General features: G+C 40.7%; 1 protein-coding gene across 1 annotated transcript in view; it reads left to right on the forward strand.

The window, feature by feature from the left end:
• The first annotated feature begins 10644 nt into the window (after positions 1 to 10644).
• LOC116118658 (kinesin-like protein KIN-12E) overlaps positions 10645 to 25704 on the forward strand; it is an 82218-nt gene continuing 67158 nt past the window's right edge. Inside the window, exons 1-7 of the mRNA XM_031404644.1 lie at positions 10645 to 10959; positions 11106 to 11261; positions 11344 to 11427; positions 11528 to 11647; positions 12003 to 12116; positions 12599 to 12691; positions 13231 to 13320. Of these exons, the coding sequence (XP_031260504.1) occupies positions 10684 to 10959; positions 11106 to 11261; positions 11344 to 11427; positions 11528 to 11647; positions 12003 to 12116; positions 12599 to 12691; positions 13231 to 13320 (933 nt within the window). The 5' untranslated portion in view covers positions 10645 to 10683. The remainder of the gene's footprint in view (positions 10960 to 11105; positions 11262 to 11343; positions 11428 to 11527; positions 11648 to 12002; positions 12117 to 12598; positions 12692 to 13230; positions 13321 to 25704) is intronic.

Consider the following 25704-nt stretch of genomic DNA (forward strand, 5'->3'; position numbering starts at 1 on the left):
ATGAGGTGAGTGCTTTGTGATCATCATCCAACGGCTAGTAGAAGCGGGTTGATGCTTTGTGATCATCACCCGATAGTGACTAGGGACGGGTAAATGCTTGGTGATCATTACCCAAAATTCATGAGGAACGGGTAGGTGCTAGGTGATCTCCACCCGATAGTTAGGAGGAACCGAGTTGGTGCTTTGTGATCTTCACTCGGTGCACTAAGAAAGGGTTGGTACTGTGTGAATTCCACCCGATAGCCAGAGAGTGAGATGGTGCTGTGTGAACGCCATCCGGCCGTACTCGGTAAGATGAGGCCATGATGTCATTAGAACAGAAATAGAAACAGAATTAGAAAAGGAAAGAATTAAGAGTCACAACGGGGACAGACAGTTAGAGAGTTTTACTTACTGGGATTATTTGTGCTCACCCCGTTATTTTCCTTTGTGGATGCAGGTTCTAGGTGTTGATGCGGTTGGAGGGGCGTCGGCGCGCGAGGAGCATAGCTACACTGTTCCCCTATTTTGTCTTTTAAAATGCACTTTTGTAAACAGTAACCTTGTGTATAAAGACATGTGAATTGTAATGAAAAGAAACATTTGGGCCCAATTTCCATTGTTAATTGCATGCATTGTCTAGTTTTCAGTAGGTGTTACATTTTTGGTATCAGAGCAGGATTGAACGTGTACTATCTCATCGCCACGACGTCCTAACGACCGTGTGAGTAATTCTTTCCTTACGTAATGTTTTCTTGAGTTCATTAGTGTGATCATTTTGTGATGAGGCGTAGTTATCGAAATCGCGGTAAAGGTGTGGTAATGAAGGAAACCTTCTAACCCACCAGAGTCTACGTCCCCTCCCTTGGATGAAGCTAGAATCCGGGGAATTGTACAGCAAGTTATGGTAGAAACCAGGGGAGAGTTGTACCCCATGTTCAAGTACCGCCAGTACGCCTGTCGAAAGAGGGCAACCGGTACCTCCCCCAGTACCGAACAGAGTTGAACCGATTTACGGTCTTTCTAGTCAGCATCAACCCTCAGAGTTTAAGGGTACTACAGATCCAGTGATAGAGAAGAGTGGTTGGGTCAGTGAGCGAGCACGGGTTTATTTCCTATGTCAGACCGAGAGAAGATCCGGTATGCGAGTTTCTTGTGGGGTGATGCCCGAATTTGGTGGGAATTAATGGAAGAAACTCATGACGCGACAGTAATGACGTGGGAGAGTTTAGGCAAGAGTGAGGCTGAGTATAGATCAGAGGACCAAGTTCATGAGAAGGTCCAAGAATATCAGTTTACAGCAAGGGACTAGCGCTGTGAAAGAGTACTCAGTGAAATTCAACGCCCTTGCAAGGTTTGCACGGGAATAGTAAGCACTCCAGCCTTGAGAAGGGATAAGTTGTGCATGGATTGAAGCCGGAGATAGCCCGGGATATTATGACAAGCTCAACCCCCTCGGAATTTAGTGAGGCTTTAAGGCGGGCAATGAAGGGGAGATTTTTGAGAATAAAATCTTCTTCCCTTTAGGATCCTCGATGGGAGGACCGAAGGAGCTACCCTCCGCTCCTCAGAGAGAGAAACATGAGGTGGAAAAGGTAAAGACATGAAGAATCAGAAGAAGAAGTTTCAGTATAGACCGAATAGAAAGGAGTGGAAGAATAAGCGACCTCGGACGGAAGGGTTTCCTCCTTGCCCTAAATTGGGAAGAATCACCCGGAGAATGTCTGAGGGATCAGAGAGTATGCTATAGGTGCCGACAGCCAGGGACATGATGCGGGATTGTAAAGCTCCTCTTCCACCAACCACTCAGGGTCTAGGGGGCCATGCGAATGCCAGAGTTTTACTGTGGCACAAGGAGAAGCAGAGGCCAGTCCATCAGCCGTTACTGGTCCGTTATTATCATGCAGTCCCTTATATGCTTTAATTGATTCGGGTGCTACCCATTCGTTTATATCTTATGGGATGCTTGAGAGATTAGGTTTGAAACCTACTAGAGCGATCAGCCATTAAGATAGAACTACCCGATGGGGTTAGTGTTGTGACTCAAGAGATTTGTTAAGAGAGTCCTTAGTGATCCAGGGTAGAGAGTTAACATGTTACTTAATAGTTTTTGATGCCCGATTTAATGTGATTCTGGGTATGGACTCCTAGGGAGGTATGGAGTAGAGATTGACTGTCGGAAAAAGAAGGCGAGGTTTAACCTCAATTGTGGGGTAAGTTTAGTTTTGGAGAAGGCCATAGTTGAGCATGCTGATTAGTAATGTGAAAGCCAGGAAGATGTTGAGAAAGGGTGTTCGGGTTATATTGCCATGTGTGCAGAGTGGTGATGTTCCACAGTTAGAGATTCAGAGGTGCCAGTAGTTCGAGATATAGATGTGTTTCCGGAAGAGTTACCGGGTTTGCCTCCAGAAAGGGAGGTAGAATTTAGTATCGAACTAGCACCAGGAACAGCACCAATATCTAAGCCCTATCGAATGGCCCCAGCTGAGCTCAGAATTAAAGAAGCAACTCCAGGAGCTTTTAGATAAGGCTTTATCCGCCAAGTCATCCCCCTGGGGAGCTCCAATCCTGTTTGTGAAAAAGAAGGATGGATCACTAAGGATGTGTATTGATATAGGGAGTTGAATAAAGTTACAGTGAAGAATAAGTACCCGCTACCCCGGATAGACGACTTTTTGATCAGTTGAAAGGAGCGACAGTGTTCTCCAAAATTGATTTGAGGTCGGGTACATCAGGTAAGAGTGGCTGAGCAATAGAGTGGCTAAAACTGCTCTTCGGACCAGATATGGGCACTATGAGTTTGTAGTGATGCCTTTTGGCTGACTCAATGCCCCAGCAGTTTTATGGACTTGATGAACAGAGTATTCCATGAGTATGGATCAGGATTGTTGTCTTCATCGACGACCTTCTGATTTACTCGAAGTCCAGAGAAGGCATGAGAAGCACTTGGGGTTAGTATGCAGCGGCTGAGAGAAAAGAAGTTGTGTGCTAATTTTCCAAGTGTGAGTTTTGGCTGAATCAAGTGATATTCCTGGGTCATACCGTGTCGAAGGAAGGGATTTCGGTAGATCCGAGTAAAGTGCAGGCCATCCTAGAATGGCAGAAGAAGCGAGAACAGTGAAAGAAAGGAGTTTCTTAGGCTTAGCAGGTTACTACCGACGATTTGTAGCAGGATTGCCCAGTTGGCTAAACCGTTGACAGCTCTTACCAAGCAGAAAACTCCTTTTGTCTGGTCAGCAGCATGTGAAGAAGCTTTCAAGAGTTGAAGAAGAGGTTAACCTCAGCTCTGTGTAGTGTTACCGCAGGAGGGTGTAGATTATGACATTTATACCGATGCCTCTTTGAGGGACTTGGTGCGGTGTTGATGCAGTTAGGTAGGGTTATAGCTTATGCTTCTCGTCAATTGAAAGAGTACGAGACCAGATACCTACGCATGATTTAGAATTAGCAGTCGTGGTCTTGCCTTAAAGATTTGGAGGCATTACCTGTATGGTGTGAAGAGTAATATCTACACTGACCAGAGTTTAAAGTACTTCCACTCAAAAAGAGTTAAATATGAGGCAGAGAAGGTGGTTAGAGTGGTCAAGGATATGATTGTGAGATCAATATTCAACGGGGAAAGCCAATGTAGTACCGATGCTTTGAGTAGAAAAGCCCATGTCTTCGGCTCACCAGGCAGAAAGAGTTAATAGAAGAATGTCTAAGGAGCAGATGAGGTGTTCCGGGAAGAATTGCCAGCCTGTGGTACAGTCCTCTTTCTAGAGGAAATTAGAGAAAAGCAAATGGCTGATGAGTGGTGTCAGAAAATAGTTCAGCAAGTGCATGAGGGCAAGAAATCAGGTTCTTTATGAGAGATGGTGTCCTCTATTTCAGAAACGGTTGTGCATTCCTCCAAATGAGGAGTTGAAACAGAAAATCCTCATAGAGGCTCATGACACACCGTAACCGCTCATCCGGGAGCAACCAAGATGTATCAGGATATCAAGAAAGGCTATTGTGGTCAGGTATGAAGAAAGACATCGCCGAGTTTGTAGCTAAATGTCTAACTTGTCAGCAGGTGAAAGCAGAACATCAGCGGCCGTCAGGGTTGCTTCAGCCATTGAGTGTTCCAGAATGGAAATGGGAGAGCATTTCAATGGATTTATCAAGGGTTTCCCAGAGTGCAGAAAGGATATAATGCAATATGGGTGATTGTGGATAGGTTAACCAAGTCAGCCCATTTCCCCAGTAAAGGAAAGTACCACTACAGATCGTTGGCTAGATTACTCAAGGAGATAGTCAGATTGCATGGTGTGCCCAAGACTATAGTATCAGTAGAGATTCCAGATTGTTTTCAGCCTTCTGGACAAGTTTCAGAGGAGTTTGGGTACCGTTTAGCATTCAGTACTGCCTATCATCCTCAGTCAGACGGCCAAACTGAGAGAACGAATCAGGTCCTCGAGGATATGTTGAGAGCCTGTTGCATGGATTATAGAATATCCTGGCATGAGATGTTACCCTTAGTGGAATTTGCCTACACAACAGTTACAGTTACAATTAGATGGCGCCTTAAGAGTTGTTATGGTAGACGGTTGTAGGTCTCCGCTTCATTGGGAGAAGTAGGCGAAAGAGATGAGTTGAGTACCTCTTGGGCCAGAGGGTGACTCAGAAACTAGTAGATGTGTGAGGTAATCAGAATAGAATGAAACAAGCCCAGATCGACAGAAGAGTATGCCGACTTGAAGAGGAAGAGGTAGATTCAAGTGGGTGACAAAGTGTTCCTGAAGGTTTCCCCCTACAAGCGAGTAATGCGCTTCAGAAGCAAAGGGAAGTTAGCGCCGAGGTATGTAGGTCCTTTTGAGATCTTGCAACGAGTAGGAAAGTGGCCTACAGATTGGCACTACACCTAGCATGGACAGGGTGCACGATGTCTTCCATGTCTCGATGCTACGGAATATGTAAGTGATCTCCACATCCTGAGCGTAGAAGACGTTGAAGTACAGAGAACCTAGTATAGAAGAACGTCCAGTTCAGATTTTAGATCGAGAGTTAAAGAGCTTCGGAACAAGAGTGTCCGCTAGTGAAGGTCCTTTGGAGGAATCACAAGTGGAAGAAGCCACTTGGAAGTAGAGCGGACATGCAGAATCGTTCCCAGAATTATTTGTTTGAATTTCGGGGACGAAAATTCTTTCAAGGGGGGGAGAATTGTAACGCCCCTTGAGGTACGTTGTTATTGTTTCTCTTTCGCCCTCATTTGAGTCGTTTTGGTAAATGTTTGATTTTCATTAGTATGAGTGTTGTGTGGATAATTACCTTGAAATGGGTAAATATGGGAGAAGTGTAGTATGCCGAGCTTCGCCTGGGCGAAGAAGAATCTTCGCCGCGGCGAGAAGTGTTGAACCACCGGAAACTCTCTGGACGGTTTCGCCGCGGCGACATAAGTTTCTTCGCCGCGGCGACGGGCCGATTTTCATGTTGGTTGAGTTTTAGACATTTCTCCCCAAGGGCTATTTGACCATTTACCCCTAATTAGCAGGAAAAGTGGGAGTTAATTGTAAGGATTTTTCTGGAGAATGTTGATATGGGGGTGAGTTTGTAAGAATCAAAGGTTATGGATGGAATTTCCATAGAGAATAAGGGCAAAATGGGAATGAGTGTGTTTATATTTCTTTAAAAGGAATTAGATCAAAGACCCCTCATTTTCTTCTCAAACGCACTCTTCATTCTACTCCTCTCAACTCCTCTTTTCTTTGATCAAGGATTTCCAAGGGATTTTGAAGTGATTTGGGTATAGAAAACAACCTAAGGCTTCTAAGGTAAGGATTCCTCCTTAAGTTGTGTGGATTTGTAGATTTTAGTTCATTTTGGTTTTGAGGGTTTTTTCTTTGGGTAAGAGTAGAGAGAATAGTCAAGAAAGCCAAGTGGAAAGAAGATTTGGTGAAGTCTTCCATAGCAAGTAAGTAAAACCAACCCAAGTTGAGATTCATGAAATTTCTTGATTAGGGTTTTGATAGAAATGATGTATGTATGTGATGTGCATGTAAATAGCCATGTATGGAGTATTAAATGGAGATTTCTATGCTTTGTGAATGTTTATACTTGCAAATATGAGAAATGGGTTGTTGAGAGTAAAGTAGTTGAGATGGAATTGAAGGGGTGTTATGGAACCTTTTTTTTGGAAGTGGGTTGTTTGACAGGTTATATGACTTGTGAAGGGATTTTTCCCATTTTGGATGGTTAGGAAAAAGTTTAGATTCATGGCTATGATAGAGTTTTATAGTGCACATGAGTTGTTTGATGAAATGCCTAATAGAGAATGAGTGTGAGTAATGAACCTTAATTCTTGCAACATTGCATGTTGGCATTTCACAAGTGCATTAGTGAGATGAATCATCCATGTGCTGTTAGACATTGACAAGTGACCCAAGAAAGAGTAGGAAAATTTGTGTATAGAAATACCCTATGAGTAGGAGTTAGTGGGTAAAATTCTCTAAGGGTAGAGAGCATTGAAAATGCTACTAATAGAATGAGTTAGAAGAGTAATTAGTTGGGATGATGCTTTGTATCATCACCCGACCGTTATGGGAATCGGATGATGCTTTGTGATCATCATCCGAATAACCTTAGAGAGATGGGTCGATGCTTAGTGATCGTCCCAATGAGTAATAGGAATGGGTAGATGCTTTGTGACCACTACCCGTAGTTAAGAGATAGCAGGTGATGGCTTGTGATCATCATCCAAAGGCTAGTAGAAGCGGGTTGATGCTTGTGATCATCACCCGATAGTGACTAGAGACGGGTAAATGCTTGGTTCATTCCCAAAATTCATGAGGAACGGGTAGGTGCAGGTGATTACACCCGATAGTTAGGAGGAACCGAGTTGGTGCTTTGTGTCTTCATCCGGTAGTCACTAAGAAAGGGTTGGTAATGTGTGAATTCCACCCGATAGCCATAGAGAGTGAGAGTGCTGGTTGTGTGAACGCCATCCGGCCGTACCTCCGGTAAGATGAGGCCATGATGGCATTAGAAACAGAAATAGAAACAGAATTAGAAAGGAAAGAATAAGAGTCACACACGGGGACAGACAGTTAGAGAGTTTTACTTACTGGGCATTATTTGTGCTCACCCCGTATTTTCCTTTGTGGATGCAGGTTCTAGGGTTGATGCGGTTGGAGGGGGTCGGCGGCGCGAGGAGCAATAGCTACAAATTCCCCTATTTGTTCTTTTAAAATGCACTTTTGTAAACAGTACCTTGTGTATAAAAGACATGTGAATTGTAATGAAAAGAAAACATTGGGCCCAATTTTCCATTGTTAATGCATGCATTGTACTAGTTTTCAGTAGGTGTTACAAGTAAGTTTGAGAAGAATTTCCTCTTTCCAAAACAGGAGTAGAGTAGGAATCACCAAGGTAAACACATTCTTCTCCATCCCTCACTGGTATTCATAGAAAGAATTTCTATCTCTAAATATGGTGTGTAGCCCATAATCAATTATCCATATTCTTTTAGCAATCATGTTCACTTGTGAGACAACCACAGTAGCAATAACATCACCTCCCTTAGCCAAATTAGCTTTAGAGTAGGAGGATTTTTGTTGTCTCTAGTTTTTTTGTATCTGCATTGGCTAGCAAAATGTATGGTTTTCCCACACATAAAACAATGTCCTTTCTTTTTGAAAGTGTTGGGGTTCTTGTTGTTAAACAATTTCTTGTTATTGTTCTTAACAACTCTGTAGTTTCTTGTTCTTAGGTTGATGAGGAGCCACTTAGTTTTCAACAACATTAGCCTTGGATGTCAATTCCTTGGCCTTATCGGCTTTATCTCTAAGCCTATTCGTCTCCTCAATCCTAATATGTACTATCACATCTTCTAAGCTCATTTAGTTCCTTTTATGTTTCATACTATTCTTATAATCTCTCAATGAATCTAGAAGTTTCTCAATTAAATAACCAGCCACAAAAGTTTAAGGAAGACTTATTTCTTCATTTTTTAGGTCATTTATCAATAAATGATAGTCATAGACTTACGGGGATACCTCTTTTTCTTCTACCATTTTAAAATCTAGGAAGTTTCCTATAACATATTTTTGTGATTTAGCATCCTCAACAACATATTTCTTTTTCAGGATTGTCCATATCTCATGCGCAGTTTTATAAGCGCAATAAACATCATAAAACTCATTCGACAATGTACTGAGGATAGTATGACGACATACCTTATTTCCTTTCTTCCATGTGTCAAGTTTTTGATCAAAATTGTCTACTCCAGGTTTTGGTTCTTCTGATGTGAAATACTCTGCAAAACTGAGCACGCCTAGGGAGTCGAATACTTTTTCTTGCCACCTCTTGAAATGAGCTCCGACAAGGGGCTGAATTAATTTTTCTAAATTAGGTACAAAGTTTATGGAAATTTGCAAGTCACGGACATAAGTTCCAAATCGTTCAATTGAGGGATATAAGTTCCAAACATTCAATTAGGGTTTTATTAACTTTGTGGGGCGATAAATATGTAATTATATAGATTTTAATTATTCCTTTTTAAAAATAAATTAAATCTAGAATAAAATTTTTAAAATCTAAAAATGTCATCAAATTAGAAACCTTAGAAGAAAACAAAGAAACAATTAAATAATTGAAAACTTTGTAGGCTAATTAATAATCTCCCTTTTGGTAAATATTTTTACATCAACATAGCAAGATAAGTATTGGACAAAGTTTGTAGAAATTTGGAAGTCACGAACATAAGTTCCAAATCGTTCAATTTAGGGATATAAGTTCCAAACACTCAATTAGGGTTTTATTAACTTTGTGGGGCGATAAATATGTAATTACATAGATTTAAATTATTCCTTTTTAAAAAATAAATTAAATCTAGAATAAAATTTTTAAAATCTAAAAATATCATCAAATTCAGAAACCGTAGAAGAAAACAAAGGCTCCGTTTGGTTCACTTTTTTATACATTTTAGAAAAGTTTTTTGAAAAAAAGTTAAATTGGACGGGTATTATGATGTATGATTTGAAAATTAACAAAAATATTTCTTATGTTTGTTTATTTACTAAACACCCCTATAATAAAATATTAAAAGTTAACAAAAACACTCCAACCCACCCATTAAATATGGACAACCGGCCACCCCCGTCGGAGAGTGGCCGGAGTCGCCATATCGGTGCATGACCGGTTGAATCTTACCGGTCGTGCACCAATATGACCTTTTCCGGCCAGATCCCCCAGATCTAGTCGTAGATCTGGCCTTTGCCGGCCAGATCATGCCATTGACAACTAAATCTGGTCGCATTTGCTCGTCAATGACAGCCAAAGATCTGGTCGTAGATCTGGCCCTTTCTGGCCAGATCCACCGTGGATCTGACAGAAAAAGGCTAGATTGGCGCACTATCAGCTGAATCCAGCCAGTAGTGCGCCATTATACCAGATTTCAGTCATCTTCCGGTAGTGGTGGTCAGAATCTGGTAAATGTGGGTTGCTGGGGTGTTTTTGTAATTTCTAAAAAAATATTTGGGGGTATTTAGTTAAATTAACAAATTTAGGGGGTTTAAAAAAGTTAAATAATATAGAATAATATTGTCAGTTTTTGCAATTTTACTATTTAACTTTATTGAGAATACTAATAATAGTATTCCCAAGAGTGAGCCAAACGGAGCTAAAGAAACAATTAAATAATTGAAAACTTTATAGGCTAATTAATAATCTCCCTTTTGATAAATATTTTTAGGGTAATGCTATTTGTAAAAACTCTTTGTACAACGATAATTTGTACAAACTTACGTGGCACACCACAAAGCATGTCATGTGGTATTAAGATCCACGTAACTTAATGTCACATTAATATTATGTGGGCTCTTATGTCACGTGGCACTCACATTGTGTACCAGGTAAGTTTGTACAAATAGTATTGGCTTCGTTTGGTTGGATTTTGGGAATACTACTTTTAGTATTCCCAAAAAAGTTAAACAGTAAAATATCCAAAAACTCACAATATTATTCAACTTTATTCAACATTTTTTAAACCCCCAAAATTTGTTAATTCAATTAAATACCCCTAAATATTTTTAATGTTTTTGTTACGGCGACTCCGGCCACCCTCCGGCGGTGGTGGCCGACTGTCCGTATTTGAGGGTGGATTGGGGGTGTTTTTGTTAACTTTTAATGTTTTATTATAAGGGGTGTTTTGTAAAAAAACAAACATAGGGGGTATTTTATCAATTTGTAAATCCTCCATCGTAATACCCGTCCAATTCAACTTTTTTTTTAACTTTTTTCAAAAAACTTTTCCCAAAAACACAAAATTGTGAACCAAACAGAGCCATTATCCTTATTTTTATATCGAACCAAAAAAAAAAGAAAAAAAGAAAAAAAAGTCGCTAATAAAATTATTAAACGAAGCCCAAAGGCCCAAATTATTATCGTTAAAGTCTAGAATACCCTCATGATTCCTCTAACTTTACGAAACCGGATCGTGCCAGTGGCTCCAAATTTGAAAATTTGAAATACCAAACCTCGAACGGTCATCAGAATCAAATGTACTTCATCCCAGCCGTTCATCCACTCTACTATCCACCATCCGATCTATCCTCACTCTCATTTCAATTTTTTTCTTTCTAACCAAACACCATTCCTTCATTTCTCTCCAAAGTCCCAAAATCTCGCTTACTTTTTCCTCTTCAAAACCCTGAACATCATTTTCTCTTCTAGAACTTAAACGACATGCCGTTTATATCGGAGACGGCGAGTGCAATAAAGAGCAGGTTCGGTTTCCACAGCCGTTCCGCTTCCTCGGAGACCTTGCCGTCGGTGCGGACATCTCCTGACCTTTCTGTCAAGTCGGCGGTGAGAGAGAATCCTTATGGCCAGTCGCAGACTGCAACGTCTACAGTTCGTAGTATCGGTGACTTGGAGGACAATGCCGCCGCCAGCGCTGGTTCATCTCAGATCTTCGAGGTTAATGAAGATCCATCTTTCTGGAAAGACCACAACGTTCAGGTAAGTTTTGCTCATTTTTATTGAAACTATGTGATTTTCCTTTTGATGCAGTGAACAAGCTTCTAGGCTACATAAATATTATATTATAAATTCTTTTGCCGTTCTTTTTTTTTTTTATATTTTAATTTGGCGATTATTACTTGTAGGTAATTATAAGGATTCGTCCTCTCAGTAATTCTGAAATATCAGCACAAGGGCACAGCAAGTGTATTAGGCAAGAGAGTTGTCAGACAATTACTTGGACAGGGCATCCCGAGTCACGTTTTACTTTTGACCTTGTAGCCGATGAGAATGTCAGCCAGGTACCCTTTTTTTGCTCGTTGGATTATGTTGCTGTTGAATCCTCTTTGGTGTATGGTGTATTTCATTCGAGTAATGTAACAGGAGAAGTTGTTCAAAGTGGCTGGCTTGCCCATGGTGGAGAATTGCGTGGCAGGTTACAACAGTTGCATGTTTGCTTATGGCCAAGTGAGTTTTGTAATTAATTGTATTACTTGATTGAAATTTTTTGTTTTGTTGGTTTAATGTATGTCAAGTTATTTGATTTAGTTTGGTACTTTTCTTACAGACTGGTAGTGGGAAGACTCACACCATGCTTGGAGATATTGAGGGAGGCACCCAAAGACATAGTGTTAATTGTGGGATGACACCAAGAGTCTTTGAACACTCGTTCTTCAGGATACAGAAGGTATTACGTTGGTCAACATAATCAGTTTCTCTATTGTTGATATAGAAAAGGTTAAAGAAACATTAGCAATGAATATGCTTTTCGTGGAACTAAGGATTATTAAAGAATGAAATTGAAATGAATATCTTTTCTGTTACTAATTGGTATATTTAGGGTGTTAGATATCATACTGAATTGGTTATGTGAGTGAAATGATGGCCAATTTGTTTAACACAAATCATTTTCTTAGTTGCTTTTTCTATTTTTGAAGTCACCATCTTCATACATCAAAGTTAAATTTTCTCCTCTGTTCATTTAGTATTAAGTTTTATTGAAGAATCATAGAGCAATTTCCAATGACTAATTTGACTTGCAGGAAATTACCGCCCGCAAAGATGAGAAGTTAAGGTTTATTTGTAAATGCTCATTTTTGGAAATATATAATGAACAGATTCTTGATCTGTTGGATCCGTCTTCCAGCAACCTGCAGGTGTGCATCACTTACATTCCAAGTTAAAGGTTTCCATCTATGTGTCTTTATTTTATGAATTACTATTGCAAAAATCAATTACAAGTGAAAGCACCATTTTTTGCTACAATATCCATGTTTGAACTTCCTAAGTAACTGATTTTATTTATTGGTTCTCTTCTCAATATAAATAGTAATAACGCATGGCAAGGACACCAGTCCAGCTTACATGGCAGTTGGAACAGTGACAGTTTTTGTTGTAAATTCTGGTGTATTGGATAAGGTCATATTTTTTTGTGGCCTTATCAGCAATTCAAGTTACACACTTGCATAATCTATTTTTTCTGTAGTGAGTTTCTTTTAATAATTTATCCATGTTGAAGATACAAATAAATAGCAAGGACTTGATGTGATATTCTCAATTACATGTTTTATATGCTATGAATTATGTTTCTTTAGTTTGTTAATTAGTTAAGTTAAATTTTTTGATCTGGATGTTGCAGATACGAGAAGACATTAAGAAAGGGGTTCATGTTGAGAATCTGAAGGAGATAGAAGTTACAAGTGCTCGGGAGGTGATTCAGCAACTAATTCAAGCAATTATCTTTAACTATCTGCTCTTTGAATTTAATGTGCAGTTATAGATTGTACGGCCTAACAAATAATATTCTGTAGCGCTATATGTATTTGGTGAATATTAAGGTTGTTCTTTGTGTAAGTCCTTTATTGCTGTTCCAGTTATCTTAACCAGGAAACTACATTAGATTTTGTTACCTGATGTTTCCTTCAATTTGTTTTGGAAATGGGACCATGTAAAAAGGTCTAGATAAGAAACAGTTTTCTAAACTTTGGGAATTTATTAGCAGGGGAAATGCAGTGCAATGATCATATTATTCTGAAAGTTTTTCAAAATGAAGCCTTAAGTTATTTTTTATGCTAAAATCATTTGATTGCACCTTCTAGGTTTTTAGTTTCTTATTTCCTCTCTTCCTATTGAATCTTATTATTCATCATATTTCTTTTCTCAACATATTATTGCCTATAGGAAACAGTAATATAAATAGACATTTATTCTTTTTGTATTAATTCAAGTTTTGGGTGAGAGATGGTTAATTAAAACTGAAAATTGTTTCAGGGTGCTGCAAATAGAAAAGTTGCTGCCACAAATATGAACCGTGCCAGTAGTCGTTCTCATAGTGTTTTTACATGTGTAATTGAAAGTAAGGTGTGTAACTGTTTATTAAGTAGTGTTTTTACATGTGTAATTGAAAGTAAGGTGTGTAACGGTTTATTAAGTTATTTTCTTCCGTTTCTATATTTACTTTGAATTCCCAATTATTTTTAGATATATTTTCTTGAATTTAGATTAATGTTAATTTATATGTCTAATTGAATTTTCATTAACAGTGGGAATCGCAAGGTGTAACTCGCCATCGGTTCGCTTGGCTTATTCTTGTTGATTTAGCGGGCTCTGGAAGGTATAAGGATATAGAAAAAGATTTTGAGATTTATAAAGAATCTAAGAGCATCATTCGTATGGATTTCAGTTGTGTTTTTGGTCTGATAACAGGCAGAAAAGTTTGGGTGCTGAAGGAGAACGTCTCAAGGAAGCTACCAATATCAACAAGTCTCTTTCGACATTGGGGTATGTTGTCCTCACCTTTAAACCCTTCTTTGTTAATGAAATATATGACTAGTTTGGTGATTTTAATCTTTTGTATTGATATTAGCAGACTTACAATTATGAACCTTGTAAACGTATCCAATGGGAAGTCCCTCCATGTTCCTTACAGTGATTCGAAGCTTACATTTTTGCTTCAGGTAGACAGTCATTGCAGATTGAAAATAATCTATGAAGCAAATTCTGATACTCTATTGATGGATTATACAACATAAATTGCTAATAATAAAAAATAAGACATATTAGTATTTGATCTGGTATATCATTATTCTTGCTCTCCAATTCCATGCTTTACAAAATCTTGTTCAGTTTGAAGGGTAAGTGACTTTTGTAAAATTCATAGAACCACTTTTCCTTTATATGTGTTTTTCGATTTAAGATGTTCAAAGTTTACTATTATAAGGTTTTGGAGATAGAACCAGAAGTTTTTCTGTTTATATTTCATGGTTTAAGATAGTTTAGCTAATTAGATATTTGGAGGTTTGTAGTTTTTGTGATCATCTATGTTTTTTAAAACATAAATGTGCTATATGCAAATAAATTTCAAACTTTGTTTACTAAGGACTTTTTTAATGTCCAGTATATTCTGAAGATATGCAACAGCATATCGAATTCTCAGTATCATTGTTTTGTTTTCAGGATTCAGTTGGAGGGAATTAAAAAACAACGATAATTGCAAATGTCAGTCCATCCAGTTGGTCAGTTGTAGTTTGTGCATCCATATGCATAAAACTGTTTAAGAATTCTGGAAGTAACTTCTGCTTTTGAAATTTCTTGTAAAAATTGCATTTTTAGTTGAAATCAGTTCACGTTAGATATTTGTTTCAACAAGCTTGATTTGTCGTTTACATGCTGATACATGACAAATTTTTGGGTCGCTTGCAGTTGTTCACTGGAGACACTTAGCACTTTGAAGTTTGCACAATGTGCCAAGTTTATTAATAACAATGTATGTGAGCGTGACTGGTCAGTTTTCTTATTATTTTTTGGTTTAAGTCAAGAAATGTAGAAGGCTATGACATTCAAGACTTTGCGTGCACATACGCGTTTATGTTTATGTGGCTTATCAAATTAAAACATTCAATGTTGTTGCTGGTTGTTCTTCTTCTCTCTATTTTTTTTTTTTTCTTTTTCGGAAGAATAGGTAAAGTCATTACGGGATCTTTAATTGGGGTTTCACTAATACTTTTAGCTTTTATTTCTTGCTCATGGAAATTTACTTTTAATTTTCTGCAGGCAATTGTAAATGAGGATGCTTTAGGTGATGTTATTTCTATGCGATTGCAGATTCAACAGCTCAAGGTATTGTGCTTAATTTTTTATTCTTCCCATTGCTTGATTATATTCTGGAAATGGAGTAAAGTGGTTTGCGTAATTTTAGTTTTTATGTAGTGGCTTTTCTGACTTGATGTTTGTCTCACAAGATAAAGTTTTGTTTTTTGAAGTACGAATTGATGTAATATAGCTTATTGGAAATTTTGGACAAGAATCATTTCTCTTTCTCAAGAATTTACTTACTGCTCATTTTGGTAAGTTACTATTTAAAATTATCCATCGAATGACTAAGCTAAAAATCTTCTAAGCTATAAAATTGATTAGTCTTTTTTGCTGAACTACAGAGTGATAATTAATTTATTCCTAGATGAAATCACTGTATTATATTTAACATTGTTTTCATTTGGCTCTTAAGAAAGAAATTATCAGTATTATATTTAACAATGTTTTCCCTGGCCCAAAAGTTCTGTTTGTTATTGTCTTATCTCATTTTTGAATATTTTGATTTGCTCTTACATACCTCAACTGTAATTTTATTTTTTCAGAGAGAAGTATCTTTCTTACAGGGTCTAGTAAATGGAGGAGCTGAAAGTCTGGTTAATGATACTTCTATCGTAAGCTTTCCATGCTCTCCAGGATCCTTTAAGTGGGAAGGGCTTCATGGATCCTTTAGTCCACTTACATTTGATAAAAGGATGTCCTAGGTGAGCTCCGTAATTTTTTTGAAATATAAGAAATCATCTGTTTGGTACGTTTTGCTTATCAGTTTGTTTGTCTCACCAGTTTTTTTCCTTTCTACAGAAGAAAGACTATGAGCTTGCACTTGTAGGGGCTTTCAAGAGGGAAAAAGAGAAAGACAAAGCTTTGCAGGCTTAGGCTGCAGAAAATCAGGCAACTATACGATTGGTGTGCCCAAGAGAAATGCCCTATCTTTTTTAAGTAAATTAGAACTGCAAACAAACTGCCATAGATCAGTTTTTTATGTATTTATTTAACTACAAGTATAAGATTAGGTTTGGCTAGTAATCTGTTTAAGGGGAACCATATATATCTAAATAATAGTCTACTATACATTCTGAAGATACCGTGTGTTATGCCTGAAAAAGTAAGGCTGACGCAGAGTCTTGTCAACATGGGGTGGTTAGAACTTAGGAAGGTTCCGTAACTGTTCAGAAGCGGCCGCGTCGCATGATGACGTGAGTAGCATGCCCCTGTCAATGTAGTGGGTGAACGTCAGGTCAGCGAATAGTTGGAAATCGTCCATGTGTCCAATCCCTGCACAAGTCAAGTAAATCACTCGGGCAGGTGAGGAATGGGACATAGAGAAGGATTTGCACGGTACCCACCCATTTGCAGATTTAGTAATCATTACCTTGGTTCATCCCACTATAAGTAGGGGACTTCTCTCTATTTTGCGGGATGGACTAATTCCACTCTGGAATAGCATACCTTCTTTCTCTCTCTTGTACTCTCTAAGCTGTAACTCAGCTCGTTGAACACGACCTGACCTTACTCTCGTTAATACAATATCAGTGGACGTAGGATTCGCCTTTGCTGAAGTGCCGCCAGACCAACAAAATATCGTGGTGGATATCCCTTTAAGCTCACGGCTTGATCCAGTCGTCATGAGTTACCTAGAGAGGTTCAACAATACTCTCCAAACAGTCAGCCAAAGGTTAGACCAATTGGATCGGGTCGTGCTACCTGAATCCAATGAGACGGTGCAATCGCCGAAAACACCTACAGGTCGCGTGAAAGCGTGGAAAAAGGGCAAAAGCCCATACCGCGCACTGCAGCGTGTCAAAGAAGGGAAAACAAGTGGCGCATAGCTGACCTAAAGGCTCTAAGGGACCATTGCGACTCAGTAACATGTCATGGTTAGAGCCGTCCCGCGCCACGTCGCACGAGCACTCCCACACCCACAAAAGTGCAAGGTAAATGACGACTTTGATCGTCGTCGTGCAGGGGATTCCCACCGTCCGCGGATTCCCCGAACCACTCAATGTCATCACACGGCTCCAGCCAGCGTGTGTCGAGATTGGTCGAAACTGCCAACCGAGGCGAGGAGGAATCCGACTTACGGTCTTTCCTCAACCGCAATCGTGAGGGTCGAACCCTCATTACGGAAAGTGATAGCTTCGCTGCCTCAAATTGAGGAACTACAGCGAGTTCTGGATCAGCTTAAGACTCAGCGAAATGAGCAAAGGCAGGTCGTAGAGGCGTCTCCCTTTTCTTCAGCAGTGTTAGCTTCTCTCCTCCCGTCAAGATTTAGAATGCCCGACATGCGAGCAGTCGATGGGAATTCCGATCTGCAGGATCACCTGTACGAGTTTAACGATGTCATAGAGCTTCACCAAGTCTGACTTAGTAAAATGTCGTTGCTTGGTAGTAACCCTTACCTTCCATGCCATGGTTCAGGTCTCTCCCAATAGGATCAGTCAGCTCGTGGCCTCAAATGAGCTAATATACTCAAGGCCAACGAGAGGTTCGAATGGACTCCCAAGTGCGAACAGGCATTCCAGAGCATTAAAGAGCACCTTGGGAAGCCACCTCTTCTGTCCAAGCCTCTCCCTCAAGAAATTCTTCTTCTGTATATGTCCGTCTCTCAGTATGCAGTCAGTGTAGCTCTAATTCGGGAAAAAGATAGGATCCAATGGCCAATATATTACGCGAGCAGACGTCTGCTAGACACCGAAGTGCGGTATCCAGAAATGGAGTGATTAGCTTATGCCCTACTAATCACCTCTAGAAAGTTACGACATTATTTTCACGCCCACACAATCCATGTATTGACCAACTATCCGCTCAAGCAAGTCCTCCAAAAACCAGAGGCTTCAGGTAAGTTGCTCAAGTGGGCTAGGATTAGTCAGCTCGTGGCCTCAAATGAACTAATATACTGAAGGCCAACGAGAAGTTCGAATGGACCTGAGTGTGAACAGGCATTCCAGAGCATTAAAGAGCACCTCGGGAAGCCACCTTTTTTGTCCAAGCCTCTCCCTCAAGAAATTCTTCTTCTGTATCTGTCCGTCTCTCAGTATGCAGTCAGTGCAGCTCTAATTCGAGAAGAAGATATGATCCAATGGCCAGTATATTACGTGAGTAGACATCTGCTAGACGCCGAAGTGCGGTATCCAGAAATAGAGTGATTAGCTTATGCCCTACTGATCACCTTTAGAAAGTTACGACCTTATTTTCACGCCCACACAATCTATGTATTGACCAACTATCTGCTCAAGCAAGTCCTCCAAAAACTAGAGGTTTCGGGTAAGTTGCTCAAGTAAGCTATGGAACTGAGTCAGTTCGATCTGTATTAGATCGAAAGCAACCATTAAAAGGTAGGTTATTGCCTATTTCATTTCGAAATTCTCATATCACCCGGTTAAGGAATCCGAGCAACAGGCCAGAGACGTCACCCAGGAAACCGTTTAGAATCTATCGACCTGTAACCTCTATGTCGATGGATCCTTGAACAGGAAAATGGTCGGGGTAGGCCTTCTCCTCCTTAGTCTCGAAGGGACTCGCATCCACAGTATTCTTCGATTCGGGTTCAAAGCGACCAACAATAAGGTTGAGTATGAGACTCTACTCGCTGGTCTGCGGTTGGCAAAAGAAATGGGATCAACCCCAATCAGCATTCACAGCGACTCTATGCTGGTTGTTAACCAGATCTTAGAGGAATATCAGGCCAAGGAAGAAAACATGATCAGTTATCTGAAGAAAGCTAAAGCCGCGCTTGAGCCATATAAGCATTTCACAGTCACGCAGATCCCCAGACAATTCTGTCACGGATGCCTTGGCAAAGATAGCCTCGTCGCAGGACTCAGATGTGCTAGAAAGTATTCCTGTTTGTGTCATAGAGATCCCTAGTATCAGCTCACTCAAGCAGGCCGTGAATGTGACAGAGTCAGTTTCTTGGATGACCTCAATTATTCAGTATCTCCGAGATGGAACCTTGCCCGATGACAAGCTCAAGGCAAGAACCATGCGAACTAGAGCTGCTCGTTACACACTTATAGGAGATCAATTGAACAAATGAGGATTTAGCGCCCCTTTCCTCCGATGTGTAACCGATGAGGAAGCAAACTACGTCATGAGAGAGATACATGAAGGGATCTATGGTAATCACACTGTCGCGCGGTCCCTCGCCAACAAAGTTGTTCGTCAAGGGTATTACTAGCCTCTACTCCAAGAGGATACCTTCAACTTTGTGAAAAAGTGTGACAAGTGCCAGCGGTTTGGAAACATACCGCGAGCTCCTTCCTACCAACTGAAAACCATGATCAGCCCCTGGCCATTCTCTATGTGGGGAATAGATCTTATTTGACCCATGCTAGTTGGAAAGGGAGGGGTCAAGTATGCGGTGGTCGTTGTGGATTACTTCACCAAGTAAGCCGAGGCCGAACCCTTGGTCGCGATCACTATCAAAAAGCTTAAGGACTTCATCTTAAAAAACATATTGTGCCACTATGAAATTCCTCATACCCTCATTTCTGATATTGGGAAACAGTTCGATAACAAGGAATTCAAGCACTTTTGTGATGAGTTGGGAATCCATAAAAAGTTCGCCTTAGTCGGTAGACAGTAAGCAAATGGTCAGGTTGAAGCTGTCAATAAGACCATCAAGCATACTTTGATAGCCAAACTTGGCGTTGCCAAAGGTAATTGGGTCGACGACCTCCCAGAAGTCCTATGGGCATACAGGACAACTCCGAGAACCTCTACTTCGGAAACACCGTATAGCTACGAGGCGATGATCCCAGTGGAAGTAGGGACTGGTTCACTTCGGAGAGACCTGTTTAATGAAACAGGCAATGAAGTGCTTATGCGCGCAAGTTTAGACCTAGTTGAAGAACATCACAGGCTCAGCTGAGGATAGCAGCTTACCAACAGTGCGCGAAAAGGTTCTTCGACTCTAAGGTTAGGAGAAGAGACTTCTAGGTCAGTGACCTTGTTCTAAAAGAAGTCCTTCTCGGTATAAGAGAACCAAGCGCGAGAGTATTAGGGCCAAATTAGGAAGGTCCATACTGCGTCGCTAAGGTGATACGACCGGGGACTTATCATCTTAAAAGGCTAAAAGGTTCCGAAGTACTGCGAGCTTGGAATGCTGAACATCTTCGCCCCTATTATCAGTAATTCCGAACTCATTTTCTAAAACCCTTGTAAAGATTTGCTCTTTTTAGCCTTGTAAATAAGATAACTCTTATGTAATATTGTTTCTCGCATGTGTGCCTTTCTGTTTGCATATGTATCATTTGTGCAAATACGATCGCAAATAGTTAGAAAGCGACCTTTTGCCCACGTGTGTAATATTTGTGATGTATGAAAAATTATAAGTATTCACGAATGATTAAGGAAATAGTCTCTTTCTTTATCATAAATTAAAAACAAGTATAGATATGCGAGCACATGAACAATTATGGAAAGTAGAAGCAAAAACCATCACTGGCCTTCGTTCCCAGGCCCCGAAAGTGCGACCTCAGTATCTCCAGGTTGGTCGCCGACCACCTAGTCGGCCGCCGGTTCCTCCGGGACATACTCCTCCGGATGCTCATCCTCCGGATCAGGCCCTTGACCTTCCTCCTCGTCATCGGCCTACGCCATGGAAACGAGGATTCTCTGGTAGTCATTCGTGAGGTCAGTAAGGTCTATGTTTGAATTCTTTGGTCGTAGGGCATAGATGGATTGGATCAAATAGTCGGCGGCTCTCCTCTCGATTTCCAGCTCTTGTCGCTTCATCTCTTCAGTTAATGAAGCGACACGTCCTTGGGACAACTGGAGTGTTGTCTCAAGTGCCCACCTCTGTTTCTCGGAGGTTTCCCACAGTTGTGCTCTGTCCTGCTCTGCTTGCAAGGCCCGCTTAGAGTTCGCTTGTAGCTCTTTCTCGCAAGCCTCCTTTGTGAGTCTAGCCACTGTCCTTTGGAGCTCTTTGATCTCTTCTCCTCTCTTCTCTTCTCTTCTCTTCTCCAGCTCGGCCTTATGAAAGTGCACCGTGCGGAGCCCAACATTTCTCTCCAACAGGTACTGGTTCGTCTGAACAGTGGACAGGTTCATCTCTCTCTATGTAACCTCCAAGTCCCATTTCAGCTGGACGTTCTCTTCTCTCAACTCGACAAGCCCCTCAGCGACCCCTAGTTGAGTCTTATGTTGGGCTAAGTGCATGGCGAGCAGAGACTGCATGGCAAAGAGAACAGGAGGTTAGATTCCTTTTAATTAAAAAAGGAAGGAAAATATAAGAAAGTCCTCAACGAGGACGAACCCTCTTACCTGACTTTGCAGTTGAAATGTCGTGGTCATTAAGTCCACGGGGTTGGAGGCCATGAACTGCTCAAAAGCCTCTGCGAGCTGGCACTCTAACAGGGTGAACATTACCAGCTGCAAGTGCTTTGGGAGTTGCCCCATAGAATCCAGCATAGGCATGCCTGTTCCCACGATAGGTGGCCTCTCGCCCGCTCTTCTCCCAGGAACCGCGACCTCCCTTTGCCCCCTGTGCAGGCCTTCAGGGGCAAGTTTAATGCCGGTTGAGCCCTTAGGGGGTCCACTTTAGCAGAAGGCTTGGTAAGGCTACGACCTCCTAAGCTGAATGCTCAAGCTCTCCGACTCAGACTCGGACTTTGACTCCTCGACTCGAAGTTGTTTCCTCTTCTTGGATTTCTAGGCCACAATCTTCTATTTAAGACGAGCGGCCGCAGGCTGGGGAGCACTCGCTGGCTGAGTCGGCACCACTGTCGACATCCCTCCGACGGGGGGACCGTTGGGGGCCGCCCCGGCTGGTCTCGTGGCACCGACCCGAGGAAAAGTGAACTCCCTAGCTCTCAGCAACCTGGGCACTTTGGGTGGTATGGTCGCTACATGCGAATATCGTTAGCAAAACAGTTCGCTGCATGCAAACAATAAGGTTGGCTAAGGTTACAGACACTTACTCGGTAAGGATTCCAAGGTCGCTTCAAGGTTGAAAAAGCCGTATTTTCACAAGTTGGTGGTTGTCACGAGCAGCCTTGCGTCGCGACTCTGTTCGGGTAGAAGACCGAAATCGGTTATTCTGTTGAAGTCAGTGAGAGCCGATAACCTGGTCGTGTTGTTTACTACGAAGAAACGGAAGAGTTCGTTAGCAAAGATTAAAAGAAAGAAAATTCGCCAAGTAAAAGAAAGGAAGACCTACTCAACTCCCTAAATTGGCAAATGTCATTATTGTGGAAAAAGAAAAATTTTGTCTCATACGCCCCGACGTTACTGGGATAACTGTGTATCCCTCCCTCGATCGTAGATCGCTTCGAGAGGTAAAAAGAGTCATTGTCTTTGCTCTTCTTTAAGTAATACGAGCAGCCGAGCTCTAGCGCAGTTAGCTCGCCGAGACCGTTCTCGTCGCATGCGATATACATAGCCACGACTATCATATACGCGTTTGGCGTCAGTTGTAAAGGTGCGACCCCAAAGTGATCGAGGACCAACCTTATGAAAGGATGAAAGGGAATCAGTGATTCACATTTGAATATGTTCTCGAAGATCGCAGCCATTCCCTCTAGCGGATTCCAAGCTGTATACGTCCTGTGCCAGTAGACATTTACGCTATTTGCTTATTGGTCGACCGCTTTTTGAATTTCCTCTCCTATGGCTACTGACAGGATTTCTTTTGAGGGACCTGCTAGGGCATCCTGCATCGGTGAGCTCGTTCCCTCGTTCGTTTTGGTCGCTGAAATGTCCATTTCTTTTATGGTCTGAAAAAGAGTGACATGTAGGAATTACTCAATCGTCGTACAAAGTTTTGTACGATAATGTGGAAGAAAAGATAAACACTATATCTTTCTTAAACCCTATAAAAACCCTAAGAATCCTTGGGGACCACCCCCAAAGATTCAAACCCTAGAGGAAAGTCTATTATCCGTTCAACCACCTGTAAACGCCCACCGCTATCACATGGTTATCATCAAAACAAAAAAAGAAAAGTAATGGAAGGATCATCCTTACCTCTTGAGTGTGGGGATTGAACTTTCTACAATAAACGTCAAGCACGCACTGATTTGAAGGATGGAAAATCTGGTCTCACAAAAGCTCTTTGCACTTTCTGAAAAAGTGAGTGTTGTGATATTGCTTAAGGTGAGCTTAGGATTTTATAGTGGAGGAAGTGGCGATTAGTTTTCCCAAAGGCAAGCGACGTTTGGACGGAAATCATCTCTCGCCGTTGATCGCGACCACGTGTCGTCAATCAACGAAAATGAGTAACCGTCACGCTTCGAGAAATCCAATCATCGCTTCTCTCTGTTGAAATAATCGAGCAACGGCTCGTTTCCCTCCTCCACATTAAATGCGCTCTCATCCGCATTTAATGCTCTGATAAGGAATGTCGTTTCAGCATGGCTTACATTTAATGTGCATGGCTGACACTTATTGCATATAGGACACGTTTGTCAGAGTAACAGCTGCTTCATTAATGGATTAGTTGCCAAAGTGCAACAGATAACATCTGAAGAGGTCGTTAGGACAGAACACTCTTTGTCGCATGTCAGTTGCGAAGCAATGTGACTCCTCGCCTTTAGGAAAAATGCGCTAAGTATAGCCAGGTCGCGTACCTCGGTTAAGATAAGAGGCGCATCAACACGGCACTGAATAGGGTCTGACCCAATTCATAGACCTTGAAGAAGGAGACCACTTCAGGTCGCCCATAGGGAAATATCTAGCGACCTCCCTACAATCAAGTCGGATCGATCAGGCGTCATTCAGAGCATAGCAAGTCAAGGCATAATTGTGAAGTTCTCAAGGTTCGATTCTCAAAACTTCAAAGCTAGGGGACTTCTGTTATGCCTAAAAAGTAGGGCTAACACAAAGTCTTGTCTTGTCAGCATGGGGTGATCAGAACTTAGGAAGGTTCCGCAACCGTTCAGAAGCGGCCACGTCGCATGATGACGTGAGTAGCATGCCCCTGTTAATGCAGTGGGTGAACGCCAAGTCAACGAATGGTTGGAAATCGTCCACGTGTCCAATCCCTGCACAAGTCGAGGAAATCACTTCGGCAAGTGAAGAATGGGACGCAAAGAAGGATTTGCACGGTACCCACACATTTGCAAATTTAGTAATCATTACCTTGGTTCATCCCACTATAAATAGGGGACTTCTCTCTCTTTTGCGGGATGGGCTAATTTCACTCTGGAATAGCATACCTTCTCTCTCTCTCTCTCTCTCTCTCTCTCTCTCTCTCTCTCTCTCTCTCTCTCTCTCTCTCTCTCTCTCTCTCTAAGCTGTAACTTAGCTCGCTGAACACGACCTGACCTTACTCTCATTAATACAATATCAGTGGACGTAGAATTTTCCTTTGAGCATGCGAACCACTTTAAACATTGTTCTTCACCCTTTACTAACCTAAATACTTCAATAAATACTTCCAAAATCACGTGTGACTTCTAAGCCCGCTTAGCATTTATCACGTGCGAATAGTTGGTGTCAAAATCAAGTATCAACACCATGATACCAATTTTTTTTTTTTTTAATATTTTTTGTTTTTCTTGATTGAATTAGGCAGAACAAAGAGCGGACGAGATACAGGGCTTGAAAATGAGGTTACGGTTCCAGGAAGCAGGAATTAAGAGACTAGAGGCAGTTACTTTAGGAAAGATTTCAGCTGAGACACACTTACTGAAAGAAAAAGAGAAATATTTGAAGGAAATTGAGGTTCTTAGAACTCAGGTTGACCGTAACCAAGAAGTAACCAGATTTGCTATGGAGAACCTCCAGCTTAAAGAAGAAATTAGAAGGCATGCTCTTTTCAAATGGCTCTTTCACTTTGATCATTAACATTTTTTTTTTATTTTTTTTATTTCACTTGCTTTTGTTGCAAATTTAAACAGAAGTAGTTATGCAGGATAACTTATCATTCTCAAAAAAGTCAGTGACTCATAATTTTGATTTAAACAAAGTTGGAATTAAAATTCTTTGTGTGAGGATAAAATGTTTAAGTTTCAAAGTTAACAGTGAGGAGACCTCCAAATAATTTTCAATTAAATAAGAAAACTAGACTATGTTTTTGTTTTACAAGCAAAAATCTATCCTCCTGCTTATTGATTAATTCGGTGTTTGATTCATTTATTTTTTGTACTGGAGATGTTTATGATCATTCATAATTTTTTTTCTTTGGAGTTTTCTTTGGAAGATATAGTTTGTCAAAATTAGTGGGATTCATTTTAACTTTGTTATCAATATTTTATGGGTACCTTAGATTGAAATCATTTTACGAGGAAGGTGAACGGGAGATGATGACTCAACAGTCTCAGACTTACAGAATAAGGTCCAAAATTATTTTCTGAAACTTTTGAACTTTGTTGAATTATGTTAGTTTTGGAATTTACATGTATCTGCTGATCATATATGCAGCTGCTAGAAGCACTAGATTTATGCATGAATCGGATTCTTCTACGGTTAAGGTACTTTCCTCGCTTTGTTTCGATATTCACATCAAGCTAATTTAATGTGCCTTTTTTGTAAATTTTATTCCTGTTCGTCTATTTTCTAGAAAGGAAATTCAGATGTGGTAACAGAGGTTTGTGCCAAGGATGATTTACTGATCCCTGGCCAGGTAAATTTCAGATGTGTTTTTCCAGTATGGCTAGCTTCCTTTATGAATTTGCATTTTTTTCAATTGAAAGTATGGAATTGACAAAATGA

Source organism: Pistacia vera, unplaced genomic scaffold (assembly GCF_008641045.1).
Source record: "Pistacia vera cultivar Batoury unplaced genomic scaffold, PisVer_v2 Contig852, whole genome shotgun sequence".
NCBI lineage: Eukaryota > Viridiplantae > Streptophyta > Magnoliopsida > Sapindales > Anacardiaceae > Pistacia > Pistacia vera.